This window comes from Sycon ciliatum, chromosome 2 (genome assembly GCF_964019385.1).
Source record: "Sycon ciliatum chromosome 2, ocSycCili1.1, whole genome shotgun sequence".
NCBI lineage: Eukaryota > Metazoa > Porifera > Calcarea > Leucosolenida > Sycettidae > Sycon > Sycon ciliatum.
The window spans coordinates 7,831,341-7,846,598 of NC_088644.1; the positions used below are offsets into that span (position 1 = coordinate 7,831,341).

Below are 15,258 nucleotides of genomic sequence, written 5' to 3' on the forward strand. Positions count from 1 at the left end.
GCGAGAGCCCGGGGAGTGTGGCTACAACGAGTTACGTATTACTTCGAGAACTAGAACAGTAGAAGAGCAGAGGGGCCCGGGAAGCATGCATACTGCACGGGGGACTCAGGAAATACACCCAAATGCTCAATGCTTCACGCCCAATCGCTATATCAAAGGGCTCAGATTCTTAGCCGTTTGCCTTCTCAGCAGGACTTCCAGAATGAGCAATGTTCGCGCTTTAGACTAGTACTTGCGAAGTACAGTGTCCACTTCTTCACCACTTATTCCCGCTCAGTGCCATTGAGAGACAATTGTCGATCACGATACTGAACAACTAACATAATCAGTGACGAGAGCCAGTGAGCGAGAGTACACAGCCATGTAGTCAGTAGTCGCGACCCGTATACGCGTACTCGTCAGTAGTGCCTGCAACATCACACGTCACATGTCTCCTTATAATGCTCTCCAAGTATCCTGTACTATAGTGTCTAGATAAGTTTTACATGCGGCGGTCGAGTTCCAGCGACATGCCGATCATGAGCGCGAGAAACATGAATTTATATTCTCCCAATTTGACGAGGAAGCTCATCCGGCGAGCATGGGCTAACTACTTAGCAGCGGAAGAAAGAGAGACACGAAAAGGTACGTGGCCTTGTATGTCCATGGAAAGAGAAAGAAAAGACGGTGGTCCAATACTAATAGACAGCGGAAGGACATCGACGTGTCGAGCACTGCCGTGCGTACCTCGCTATGCTAGCGCCAGTAGCGGAAGTCACGCTGAAGTGCTGGCACATGCTGAACGGGAGCACGCAGAGTTTGGATCGAGTTATCACGACGTCCGTGTTCGGCCTTACAAGAGCTAGACCAAATCGTATTAGCCTTCATTTTCGACCATTGAGAAAAGGACGCTAACATCTGCAGATTACTACAGCAAAGCACCAACATGTTCGATAATGTTTGTCTTCAACTCGTTTGCGGTCGCGCCCAATCCATCATACGCCGCGCGACGGTACACCATGCCCATGGTACACTGGGGTAGAGAATGTACAAGCAGCACAGTTGTGTACCTTAAATCATAGAGTTATCTGCCGCAACAACAAATGAGAGAGGGATCGTGTTAACTTAGAAGTAACTCTTCGTCTGCTGCGAAAGGTTCCTCGTTGTCGACATCATGGATCAAGGATGAAAACACAGTCTTCCCGTCTAAAGGCCGCTCAGATGCCGCTTTCAACACCCGAACCATCAACGGAACCGCAGAACCTCAGACAACCGTCGGCCGAGTCAACCTTTGGAAGAGTGGAATTCCCCATCCAATCAGGCTTCCACTCAAGATTACCTTGAGGGCAGTGTCTTGTAGCCGAGGCAAATGACCCGAAAATGGTAGTAAATGTTCAGTACATTAAAATGTGGAGTGGTTAACAGTGCTGCTAACCTTCCGTAAACAGACCCAGTTGGTTGGCAGCAATGGGTTAACCAGTGGCAGACTTGATGCAAGGCTAGCCAAGAGATAGTTAGAAGAGAGGAGAGAGAGAGAGAGAGAGAGAGAGAGAGAGAGAGAGAGAGAGAGAGAGAGAGAGAGACACACACACACACACACACACAGACACACAGACACACAGAGACACACAGAGACACACACAGAGAGAGAGAGAGAGAGAGAGAGAGAGAGAGAGAGAGAGAGAGAGAGAGAGAGAGAGAGAGAGAGAGAGAGAGAGAGAGAGAGAGGAGAGAGAGAGAGAGAGAGAGAGAGAGCGCGAGAGAGAGCGAGAGAGAGCGAGAGAGAGAGAGAGAGAGAGAGAGAGAGAGAGAGAGAGAGAGAGAGAGAGAGAGAGAGAGAGAGAGAGAGAGAGAGAGAGAGAGAGAGAGAGAGAGAGAGAGAGAGAGAGAGAGAGAGACAGAGAGACAGAGACAGAGACAGACAGACAGAGAGGCAGACAGAGAGAGAGAAGCAGAGACAGACAGAAAGAGATAGAGAGAAAGAGACAGACAGGAAAAGAAAGAAAGAGAGAGAGACAGAGAGAGAGAGACAGAGAGAGAGAGAGAGAGAGAGAGAGAGAGAGAGAGAGAGAGAGAGAGAGAGAGAGAGAGAGAGAGAGAGAGAGACAGACAGAGAGAGAGACAGAGAGAGAGACAGAGAGAGAGAGAGAGAGAGAGAGAGAGAGAGAGAGAGAGAGAGAGAGAGAGAGACAGAGAGAGAGAGAAAGGGACAGAGACAGAGAGAAGCAGAGACAGACAGAAAGAGATAGAGAGAAAGGAAAGAAAGAGAGAGAGAGAGTGAGAAAATGGGCCTATAATTATGGTAGTCATATTGTGACTCGTGATGTAGAATTGTGAAGGGTTTTTGTGTCTTCGTTGTTGTTGTTGTATACTTTGTCTGATGAGTACTGTATCTGATCATCTGTACATGAACAGCTACGAAAGTAGAATTTGGTCACTGTATGTAATTTCATTGATAAAGATGGGTCCGTTCTTTCTTCAGTCCACCGTCTCCGGTTCTCGGCGAGTATCGCTCGGAGAGCTTGAAAGTCGCTAAGTCCTGAAAAAGGGTGTTCATGACTCCCTGCACGGTTACCAGAATGTCATGTATATTGCGCTTTGTAGCATGCACTTTAGTATAATAATTATGTACGCCTTGCTTGATAGTTTTTAACACGTATGATGATGACAGTATATCACACGCTGGAGGACACACTGCCGGTATGTTGAACACAGTGTTCCTGACTGCATCATGTTAACTGGTTGCAGTCAGGAACACTGTTTTCAATGCACTTGCAGCGTGTCCTCCGCCTTGGATATGCTGTCATCATCATCATCATCATCATCATCATCATCATCATCATCATCATCATCATCATCATCATCACACAAGTGCACCACTGTATGCACTTTGGCACTGGGTGATGTGAAGACTTGAACAGACTTACCTGGCTGCATGCAGCCAGTACAGCAGTACAGTGGCACCATGAGCGTGACACAACCACTTCACAGAGGTCAAAGTCCAGCATGGGACAAACGTAGACACCACCGCACCACCTGAGGCTGAAGCTCCAGGAGGCCAGACAACAGACGATCTACGTGTATGGGCTCATACTGTATCAGTGAAACATGGGGAAGGGGGGGGGGGGGCACAACCATTCGTCCATAATATGCTTCGAAAAGCATTGGGTGGCGAGTTTGTTTGAGGAAAGACAAGGCAGCATACCTAACATACATGTAGAAGCCACTGAAAACCGATGGAGCATTTGAAACAATTACTGTTCACTGCTCTTTGAAAAGAATCAGATGACACAAGGACAGCATGCCTGCATGCTGCCAGTATCATGATCCAACCCAAAGCAACGCAACGCAATGGAATGCAGTAACACTAACAAGAACTGCAGTAAAAAAAAATAGCCGGACAGCACTAGTATACAACATACAGAGAGTACATTGGTTTGAAAACATTGAAAGGGCAATGGAATGATCGCGGGCTGGCAATCTGTACAATACCATTACTGAACCTATAATAGTCCGGAGTGAGCAGCTCAGCTGCTGCACAGTTACACAATGCTCATGACCAGAAATGTCCGTGTGGCAGCCTCACTGGGACTTGACACCCACACCCACACCCACACACGCACACATATTCACACACACACATTCACACACACACACACATTCACACACACACACACACACACACACACACACACACACACACACACACACACACACACACACACACACACACACACACACACACACACACACACACATATTCACACATACACACACACACACACACACACGCACACACGCATACATACCAAAGTGCCAGTCATTGTACATGTATGACAAAATTAGGGAGAGGGATGGCAAGAATGGCTGAATAAATTCCAACAAATTCTTATGAGTGGACTCGAATAGAATTGAAATGGTATTGGGCGATCCATAGGCCAACCATTGCCGCCTACAGTTCAGTGAACGTTACTCCAGCCTAGTGGCCATACTGTGTGGACTAGCATTGTCCACGACCACCCCATGCTCTGCTCGAGATAGAGATAGACTAGTTAGAGCCGCTGCATGAAAAGCAAGCTCCAGTCAAGCTGCCACTGCGGTGCGACGTCAAGAAGTTGATCATTTCATCTTCACACATCTCCACTATTAGAAGTGGTTACCACCGACAGAACAGGACCACAAGCCCACTTACTTGAAGGTGCTGCTGTTGTTAAACCTTAGTAATTTTGATGGTGGGTTTAGCTCCCAATAATTTTGTGCAGCCGTAGAGGCGCCGACCAGTCACCATCAGCAGGCACGCGTGATCGATGTAGTGGCACAGGCATCACACTTGCGTCTTGCACCACTCATCAACCGCAGTGTTGGCACCCAGGATACAGTCGTTGACGCTGACTCCGCGGTATGACGAACCGATCAGTGAGATAGGGAGCTGCCGCTGTTTTATGTACGCTGAAATACCCTCTGTTCCGAGACCAATACAGAAGAACAGCAGCAACGAGATACAGACAGATTGCAACAAGAGCATTAACATCATAGAGGTGTAGGTCACACTTTGGTTTGGGAAAAATTAGTCCGAAATCCAACCTCCTGCTTTAACCTGGAGCATGCACAGCAGTACTACAAACAATTGGAAACTTGAATGTGACATTTTGCCTCAAAGTGGGGACTGGACGACTTGCACATGTACACTAATGAGGCTAAAACCGGGTGAGCACGATATGTCTGCCATGCCTATGCAGCCCACCAAGTTGACAGTACTCAATGTGCAGAAAAACAAACAGAGCATGGGCATAAAGTAGAGGATGAGCAGTTGTATTCGTAACTGCGAGTTTCACGATTGAACGATCATCGAACGAATGATAATGACATGCATGCGATTGAAAACGAGAGAGCTTGGAAGCTCAGGGCCCTACGCTATGCTTTTTTGCCTTGATGACCTAGACAAAAAAAGCATAGGGATGTTATACATTCTTTAAAAATTCCTTTTTTTAAGACATAACCTGGGATTCGAACCCGCACTATCGCGCCTTGCATGCATCCCCCGGTCTTAAAAAAATTCCTTTTTTTAAGACATAACCTGGGATTCGAACCCGCACTATCGCGCCTTGCATGCATCCCCCGGTCTTAAAAAAATTCCTTTTTTTAAGACATAACCTGGGATTCGAACCTGCACTATCGCGCCCTGCATGCATCCACCGATACACTTCGCATACATACTAATTCTTCCAAGTTGCTACACATTATGATCTTGCATTTGAAAGCCCTATTTGAATATGCATTGTGGCCAGCCGTCTTTGATGGTACGGTACGGAAGGGATAGGTACGGGAGAGGTACGATCGAGGGTAATACGACACCGTCTCCCGTACCATACCATCAAACACAGCTGGCCACATACAGCTGCCCGCAATATTCAAATAGGGCTTTCAAACGCAAGATCATAACGTGAAGCAACTTGGAAGAATGAGTATGAATGCGAAGTGTATGGGGGAATGCATGTAGGGCGATAGTGCGGGTTCGAATCCCAGGATATGCCTGAAAAAATAGGAGAATTGAAAAATTTATAACATCCCTATGATTTTTTTGCCGTCAGATACGGGATAGCGCCAGGCGTGACACAAACAAACAAACAAACACACAAACAAACAAATACCAAACGAGAGAGCTTGGAAGCTCAGGGCCCTACGCTATGCTTTTATGCTTTTTTGCCTAGCTCATCGTACATGTTTTAAGAACTGATGGAAATGTCTTTTTCCGTTGATTGGCCACATCACTGTATTGCAAAAACGTTTCCACATTTCACGTCAAATTTGAAATCGATCGGTATTTTTGCTCTCACATGCATCCATTGCTCAATCATGCATCATTTGCCCATAATTATGACAAACTTTGGCCTGCGATTTACTTTGGCCGGTTGGTACCAAGCGGCGAAATCAGCGAATTTAAATCGCCAGCGAAAATGAGTTGATTTTAATACAGTAATCGGATTTTCTGGCCTTTTTGTAGTAACACATGTACATTGACCTGTTGAGCCAATGACGACGCCGAATGCATGGTTGCCTGTGGAGCACATTACATAACTTTACAGTCTCCTAAAATACGTATCCTGTCCGACGGCAAAAGAGGCTGCAGATTTAGTTTTTCTGCGCGTCGACGGGATGATTGCGACGCGAAAGTTCAGCTCGCGTTATTTGGCTCGCACGTCGAAAAATCAACGCGAGTGACCTGCTGCTCACGTCGAAAGTTGGACATTACATAACTTTACAGTCTCCTTAAATACGTATCCTGTCCGACGCCAAAGGAGGCTGCAGATTTAGTTTTTCTGCGCGTCGACGGGATGTCTGTCCTGACGTTTACTGGGACCGGCGCTGACTCTGCCGATCACGGGCGTTCTGGACTCGACAGGATGTCTGTCCTGACGTTTCCTGAGACCGGCTTAGACTCTGCCGATCACGGGCGTTCTGGACTCAACGAGATGTCTGTCCTGATGTTGCCTGGGACCGGCGGACTCTGCCGATCACGGGCGTTCTGGAGTCGACGGGATCTCTCTTCCGACGTTTCCTGTGACCGGCGCTGAATCGCTCGTTCACGCTTATTTTGGAGACGACGGGATCTCTCTTCCAAAGTATGTTTATGCTGACGCATCCTATCACCTATTCGGCGTCTATTCTAATTTAATTTCCTCCTCGTCTCCCTATTTCTTTCCAAATCTCCCTCTACATCAGGGAGTCGTATACATAATACGACGAATATTGGTACGGTACGGGACAGATACAGGAGCCCGCAAATATTGTGGACAGCTGTAATGTACAATCCTGTAGAGCCTTTGTAGTCACAGATACGGGACAGATACGGGATAGCTCCAGCCGTGACACAAACAAACAAACAAACAAACAAACACCAAATTAAAGCTGTGTGGACCCTGGCTAGCGCGAGACGTTACTGAAGTAACGTCTTCTGCATAGCTACGGGAATTAAAGCTGTGTGGACCCTGGCTAGCGCCAGACGTTACTGAAGTAACGTCTTCTGCATAGCTACGGGAATAAAATAATATGGTACGCCGTCAATCTCCGGACTGCTAGCTGTTTCAACCTTGTTAGGTCTCATCAGCGGAGCTGAACCGATTGCAATGAATATATACGGTACAGTGTTTTCCTTATTCTTGTGTATAGAGACATGTATGCCCTTTATAGCATCCACTTGATTAGCACTTACCAATGCGTGAGAAGTGACCCATGTAGTACTGTGGTATGCAGTCCTGCATCACACACATACACACACACACACACATACACACAAACGCACACATGCACACACACACACACACACCCATACCCACACACACCCACGCGCGCATGCACACAACATCACGCACACATACACACATGAATGTATGAAAGCACAGCAGGACTGCAGAGAAGCAGTAGGCAGGTTGGATCCCCGTTGGCAGCAGCTGTCCACTCCACCCTAGAGAGGCCTCCACCCTAGAGAGGCCTAGACTGCAATCACTGTGAACAGATTGAAAGGAAACTTCCTTCTGTACTGGATGTATACAGTACTGTCAGGCGTCGAAGAACGAACAGACTAGAATTTCACCAAGCACAGCATACCAATGTATACACGGTAACTCAATTGTGCATTGAAGAACTGTACATGAAAATAAGAACGGCCAAGGCTACGAGGCTGATCCCCCAGTTCTCCGCCACCCGATAGTACTGTGCATGTACTGCAGTCTACCACGCTACACTGTACCTTGAGTATGGTAGTGTTGATGAAGGATGGACGGGGATTGGTAATCTCCAGGTGATTTCTTAGTGCTTTGGTAGCGTGGTGAACAAACAGGTCATCTGTGTTAGATTCATTGGCAAAGAGCTGATGGTACCACTGACCGCCCATCATGACCTGCAGGCAACAAAGCAAAGAGAACATCCATTAGAGCACAAGTACACGGACCACATATTCCAGGGTCCGAGCCACACAAGAAATCGGGCCAAGTCAGTTGAAACCACCCCTGAAGCTAGTGCCACCACGTTCATTTTCATGCATGCCACGATTGGCTCCAAGAGGGGGGGGGGGGGGGGGGTGCAGCTTGAACACCAGGTGTAGCGAAAGACTATCATCATCTTCTGAGTGGACTGTAGAAGGCGAATACTAGATGGTAGTCACTTACCGTGAGTCGTGTTGAGTTGGGCTTGCCCGGTGTGTTGTGCTCGGGAAAACAACAACTATCCAGGACTACGCCGAGCACCCAGTCACCTTCACACGGCGGCACTAGGTAGCCAAACCCCTGAAGACGGATTGAATCAGACACACGAGACAAATAGTCACACACGCACGCACAGATACGTACACACACACACACACACGCAAGCATGCACCACATACAGGTTTCCAGAAAAGAAATTACGACTTGACCAGGCACCCTTTTCACCTCTCTCACTCACAAACTTCAAGCAGTTGTAAAGCATGTACGTTGAGCATGATGAAGACACTGGCTGCTACAGCAAAGGAACAGCTACCATGTATCACTATTACCTTGTACTTCTCAGGTATGATGTCGCCATCAAATTCCATCTGAACAATCGCCACAGTGACACTGAGAATGTCTGCCAGCTGTTCCTTGAGGAACGAAAACTGAGGAGACAAAACTGACGAGAGATCTGACGGCAGGAAAATAGATTGAAAGTTCACAGTTGGAATTCCTCACAGCAAATTAATAACAGAATCTGTGATGGCACAAGAATATAATAGTGCATACTCGTGCAATGCAGCATAGGGAACAAAAGCAATCCAGAACAGTCGCTCAGGAAAAAAGGGTTCGTTAAAAAAACATTTAACAATGACAGACAGTATGGGGAGTGCCAGAAAGCACGTGAACAAGTATGCTGACAAAACACATCACAAACACCTACGCTGAGCAGGCAACGCCGAGATGACATGATCGGCCTCGATGATCTCTTCGCCACAGTGGACCTGCACGACACACACAGTAGAGGGTAGAACGTGTGTTTGTGTGTGTGTGTGTGTGTTTGTGTACACGGTGTGTGATACAACTACAGCTGCGGCAATGAAATATACTGCCTCTAAATAAAAAGTTAAGACCATGAGAGACTCTCAAACTGTGACAGCTAGGTGCAGCAATGAACTCTGTCAACGATATTCATTCAGCATACACGTATGTTTGTACAATTTATCATCTCCCAGTAAGTTCGAAATAGTGGTTCCCAGTAAGTTATCGAAGGAATTATGCTTTCTGGAGTTTGTGCAATACATCTGGTACTTCGATGTACACAATTATATTATTTGCAAGTAACATACGGACAGCCAGCCTGCGGATAGGCAGAGACACAGGCACACGGAGAGATAGACAGACAGCAGATGGATGCATACATATAGAGGCTGTGAGAAGAGAGGATAGACAGACATACAATCAGTACAGAACAAGTCTCAATGCACACGATACCTGGACACCCTTTGCGGTCATTTCCACTCCACTGCACATAGTGCCCAGCCGCACATCCACACCACGCTCCAACAACTTCTGATGTAGGGTGATCGGTAGGCTCTCCATACCCTCTTGCAGGGTCCACATACGCCATTTCTCCTCACGGGACCTCTTCACCAGTTGTGCAGCATCGGCAGGAACAGGATCTACGAGGGCCCAAGCGGGGACAGACAGACCAAGATACTAGTAAGTCCAAGCGGGGAAATGATAGACAGCATTGTATTTAGTACAACACATTACGGAATCACAGCCATTCCGTTCCCCGGGACGCAGGGCACAAAGGACAAGTATTGAGACCAAGATACTAGTAAGTCCAAGCGGGGAAATGATAGACAGCATTGTATTCAGTACAACACATTACGGAATCACAGCCATTCCGTTTCCCGGAACGCAGGGCACAAAGGACAAGTCTTTTTTTCGTTTACATTCCTATATTCTTGACACTAAAACCAGGGACTACGACATGACGGAAAAACAGACTACACACACAAAGAGATGAACAAGAAGACTGACAAGAGAACTCTCAACTACAACATCACGCACGCTCATATCACACATGCACGCGACTAGACGAAGACAGTTCGGGGAATGTCATCACACAGGAAAACACTACATCATTTTACAACAACACTTCTATTAGTACTAGTACTCGTCTTGCCATTGCATGCACGGGATTGACATTCTCAGCACGTGTACACGCATGCACACACAAAGCAACATACATTCACCGCAACATTGCAGCAATGTTCAACATACACCGTAACACACATACATGTAACTGCATCCAACGCCAAAGTACATTATGGAAAGAAACAACGCGAATATGGAGCGAAAGAAATCAAGTGTCACATACACATGCAGACATGCAGACATGCACACACATGCACACACACATGCACACACACATGCACACACATACACACACACGCATGCACGCATACACACACACACACATACACATATCGGTATGACCAGAGTTCGACACACATACGCACACACGCATGCACGCATACACACACACATACACATCTCGGTATGACCAGAGTTCGACACACATATGCGTCTCCACCTACGCTGACACCTCAAACATATCCATGCATATTACAGTACTTCATACCGGCCTTGTGTCGCAGCATGCCCAGGACGACAGACCGATGCTTCTGCTCCAAGTCGTACAACAAGGGAAAGCAGGAACGCAGGCACAGCAGTTTGGAGTCACCAGCGTACACACCCCGGCACATGGCGGCCACACCATAGCGAGCTATCTGCACGTCAACAATGCACGGAAAGAGAACAAAGAAGAAGAAACATGGCAAGAAAGGAAATCAGAAGTATACCAGACCTAAAAGCACACGTGCATCCATAAAATCACTACTGCACATCTGCACATCTACATACACACACACACACACCCCTCTCACAGACACACACGCCCATGCGCGCACACACATACAGACACAAACACGCAACACACAGACAGATGCACATCTGCATAGACAAACACACACACATACACGCACGCATGCACACGCACACACACACACACACACACACACACACACACACACACACACACACACACACACACAAGCACACACGCATGCGTGAACACGAAGAACACCGACAGCTCTCGATGTCCATTCCCGCCGCTCCAAGGCCGTGGAAATGAAGTCACGGACTCACATCTTACTCTGGACTCACATCTTCTCCAAAGCGTCGCTCAAAGAAGCTGTTGATGCTTTCCCCTCGTGACAAATGGTAAATCGCATCTGGTGGTGGGTCAGTGTACTTGAGACCAGTACCACGGAAACTAAACAAATCCTTGACGCCTGCCCGCGCAAAGGAACGTTCGAATGGTTCCTGGAAGCAACAAAGCGAGAACATGACAAAGTGACTTCTTATATGAACCGTAACATTTCCAGCCCGCCTATACATCAGCTACAGTCCATTCAGAAAAAAATGAACTTCTAGCTTTTGGCCATAAATGGGTCAAACGTTGAGTTTTTTTAGAATGTTTTTCTGCAATCCCATATGGAATCCTCTTCCAATTATGTTTATGAAGTTTTTTTGTCCAAAAAGCAAGCCATAGCAAGAATAGGATTTCGGCCAGGTTTTGCCCCAAAAGCACTGAATTGGGAAAGACCATCAAAATCCAGGCCGTTTGACCCCGCCTGCAACAGTGCATTCTGCGGTTCGAACCCCAGTTCAGGCACCCTTTTTGGACCCTTTTTCAAATTTCAAAGTTCGGAGCACTGCACTGTGTACGATGAAATCACGAAAAATCGCCAAATACGGGAGCTCGCCAGAGCCAGGACCCATCTTTTTATGAATGGACTGTAGGTTTGCAAAACATCCTACAAGTACAAAACAACAACCTAGAGAACAGGATAACGTTGTAACTTGATTACTACGTAGAAAGGACAGATGAGTTTTTGTTGCAGAAAACATGCCGCTGGTAACATGTCCCTTTCCCTGCAGTATGCCGATTCACGAGCGCGACTCGTGCACAGAGCTCAACTTTCTTCATTTTCAGACGGGGCAAAACATCTTGCTTCAAGCAAATAGTTGTCTTGGAGACAAAAGAGCAATCACATTCAAGACAGAACATGTGTCAGGCTCCTCACGATCAACATTTTCAAAACTTATCCACGAGTACTTGCACTGCCTTCTCATCACGTGGAATACAGGCAAAGAAAGAGAAAATGATCCAGCACAATGAAATTTATACAGCAGGGATGTGATAGCAACAGCGCAAAAGAATAGTAGCCAGAAACAACACGGTAAATGCCTAATAACCGTATACCTATAGAAGGAACTTGACAGAAGTGCATGTGTGAAGTGACTTGTAAACCAGCGTGCGGCGAATGCGACAAATAGATAACCAATGGACAAAACTAACGAGTTATTGACGATTTACCAGCCAGCTTAAAATTGTGAATTTAATTTGTTTCTGTGTGCAGAGGTTAGGCTTCCTAACGTGGATATAAACAGCTTCTAAAATTTCAATAGTCTCCAACAACACTATGAAATCTAGCACTACGATACGTGATACAGAATTGAAAACAATCATCTGAAAACACAGCTATTGGCAATAATATTATGGTGTCGGAAGCGTCCACCACACTTCCTGATTTTCTGGATGTTAGTTCTGATAAATAATGAGCCATCCATAGCTAATTCTTTCCCTGAGCATCCTGAAAGTCACACGGTGTATTCACATGATTGTTTTTCAATTTAGTCACGTGCACATAGTGCTTGATAACTGAATATTTTAGGAGCAGTATACATGTATTCACACTAGGAAGCCTAACCTCTGCTCTGCTCACAGAAACAAACCAAATTCACACTTAGGCTGTTTGGTAGGTCGTCAACAACTCGTTAGTTTTGTCCCTCGGCTGTCTATTGCTGTCGCATACATCGCACTGCTGGTTTAGTCACTTCACACATGCACTTTTGTCAAGTTCCTTCTATTGGTGTACGGTTATTATGTATTTTACCGCGTTGCTTCTAGCTACTCTTCTCTTGCGCTGTTTCTATCACATCCCTGCCGTATAAAATTCATTGTGCTGGATCATTTTCTCTTTCTTTGCCTGTATTCCACATGATGAGAAGGCAATGCAAGTACTCGTGGACAAGTTTTGAAAATGTTGATCGCGAGGAGCCTGACACTTGGTTCTGTTCTTTAGTGTGATACATATATCTAGCTTTGTAAAGCTTATGATAACATGTGGTATAGTGGTCTAGTCACCACTCAACAGGCACCCATCAGAGAATACTGTGACTCAGTAATAATTGAATGTGAGCATGCGTTGACTTTGGGTTTTTCTATTCATTTTTCCGGATCATGTAATCATGGATTTTTCAATAAAAGATCTTCGAATAGCAAAAAAAAACCCAGAGAATACTGTTAGCTGGATCTCCACTACCAACCTGTCTCTTGAGAAGAACAGACACGCTGGGAGCGGTCGGCAACGCGTTCATGCGATTCTTCGCGTACACATAGCGCCGCTTGGCATACGAGTGTACGGACGTCACCGGGATGACGCTGTTCTCCAACCCAACGTCAGATACCTTGACAACAGACGGAACACAAGAGCAGAGAGGGATTTCATGTAAGTGCAGCGGAGTATATCGTATACAGAGAGGCAACTCTCCATTGTTATAATATGGTGGTCTGATAGTCACACTAGAAAGAAACGCGAGTATTAAAAACGAGAGGGATTGAAAGCCCAGGAGCCCTCGCTATGCTTTGTTTTTACCTAGGTTGTCATCTGGTCAATGTGTGTTATTCGAACTGATAGAAACGTCTTTGCAATACGATTATTGGGCACATGTTGCACAAGGCTGCTATCACTTACCGTCGTATTGTTGCTCATGGCTTGTCGCTTTTTTCGTCTTGCTTCAAAAAGGCCGGGGGGGGGGGGGGGGCGTTCCCATATCAACATACTGTCCCTCCAGGAAATCGCGATTCCACGGATGCAACAAATTTCGCGATTTTGGCCCAAACCCGCGATTTTGAGCAAAATCTGCAATTTCCCGTGTTTTTGTTGTTTTCTGCACTATATCTCACATTATTATGCACTTTTCACACAGTGCTTTCCATGATCCTGTAGGTTATTTGCACAGCACGACTCGTACTACTCCCGAGTAGATATACTGCGCAAATAACGATTCCAAGAATGCAACAAGTTTCGTGATTTGGCCCAAATCCGCAATTTTCTGCAAATAATTCCGCGAATTCCTGGCAAGTTCCGCACTTTTTGCCGCATTTTTTGTTGTTTTCTGCCGCCATTTCTTGCGCAAGTTTTCGACACATTTTTCCGCAAATTCCCGCCGGGACAGAACATAACATACCCTGGGGATAATCCTTCTTTATATGTTCCAGTACGTGCACATGTATGAATGCGACATCAGTGGCGCTTATAGTTAGTTATGCATGCACACACACGCACGCACGCACGCACGCACACACACACACACACACACACTTGTTGGAGGGTTTGCGGAGGCAGTGTGTGAGCTCATATCTACAATCCCACATAAACAAGTTATTGTGATGGCTTGCAATGTGATGCAGAGTAAAGCAAAGTAATAGTTTGCACATCCGCGGTACCACCGGCTACACCATTTTGTGTTTAGCAATGTGATGTCAGATGTCAATTAGAGAAATTTGACAATTGTTGCATAGAGCATTGCTATGAAACGTGACAGACATCCAAAGCACTGTTGGGCTTACAAGCTGAAGCGTAGCGATGCCTGCCTTTCCCTGAGGTCGCACACTTCGGGGGCCATTCTCAAACAAACTTCCTGTTGGAGATTTGGCTGTCTTGATCCAGCCTCCAATGGAGGACTGGCCCTCGACTAGAACAATTTTACGCGGATGAATGCGATTACTGAGTCGCCACGCCGAGGCTAGACCAGATATCCCCCCACCTAAAATTACCACGCGGCCGTTTCTAGCCATTACATGAGATACTTTGCAGAAGTAAAATGGCTCAATCTCAGTGACTTCTGTATTCACGGTAATGTCATGTCGATGGTCGATGGTCGATCATGCAAACAAACACAAAGACCAGAATCGACCAGATTCAAAACTGACCCTCTGCCTCGGAGTGTAACATCCCGATGGCCGCATGGGTTGATCACGCGATCAGATGCCATGGTTACCTCGTACCCGCGCGGTCGCGCCCGTAACGTCGAACCACGACGTAACGTCGTAAGTGTGTAGAGGGGACGGCTCGATACTGGGACGCTTTGACAGCCAAATTTGTATAGA

At 46.5% G+C, this 15,258-nt stretch overlaps 1 protein-coding gene across 1 annotated transcript; it reads right to left on the reverse strand.

Annotated features, from left to right (window-relative positions):
* Nucleotides 1-3,211: 3,211 nt before the first annotated feature.
* On the reverse strand, nt 3,212-15,043 carry LOC135808501 (protoporphyrinogen oxidase-like). Its single transcript, XM_065321698.1, has 11 exons — nt 14,719-15,043; nt 13,413-13,553; nt 11,184-11,342; nt 10,600-10,747; nt 9,441-9,628; nt 8,890-8,950; nt 8,513-8,637; nt 8,148-8,264; nt 7,730-7,879; nt 7,193-7,235; nt 3,212-4,440 (listed from the first exon to the last, which is right to left on the reverse strand). Exons 1-11 carry the CDS (start codon nt 14,944-14,946, stop codon nt 4,304-4,306), a joined length of 1,497 nt encoding a protein of 498 aa, XP_065177770.1. The 5' UTR covers nt 14,947-15,043; the 3' UTR covers nt 3,212-4,303.
* Nucleotides 15,044-15,258: the final 215 nt, after the last annotated feature.

Excerpts from the sequence above, each read along its gene's own strand:
- LOC135808501 (XM_065321698.1), bottom strand. The coding sequence starts at position 14,946 with ATGGCTAGAAACGGCCGCGTGGTAATTTTAGGTGGGGGGATATCTGGT. Across the intron at positions 7,880-8,147 it reads CCAACTCAACACGACTCACG|GTCATGATGGGCGGTCAGTG; the intron begins GTAAGTGACTAC and ends TGTTGCCTGCAG. Across the intron at positions 4,441-7,192 it reads GGGTCACTTCTCACGCATTG|AGGGTATTTCAGCGTACATA; the intron begins GTAAGTGCTAAT and ends GTCTCGGAACAG.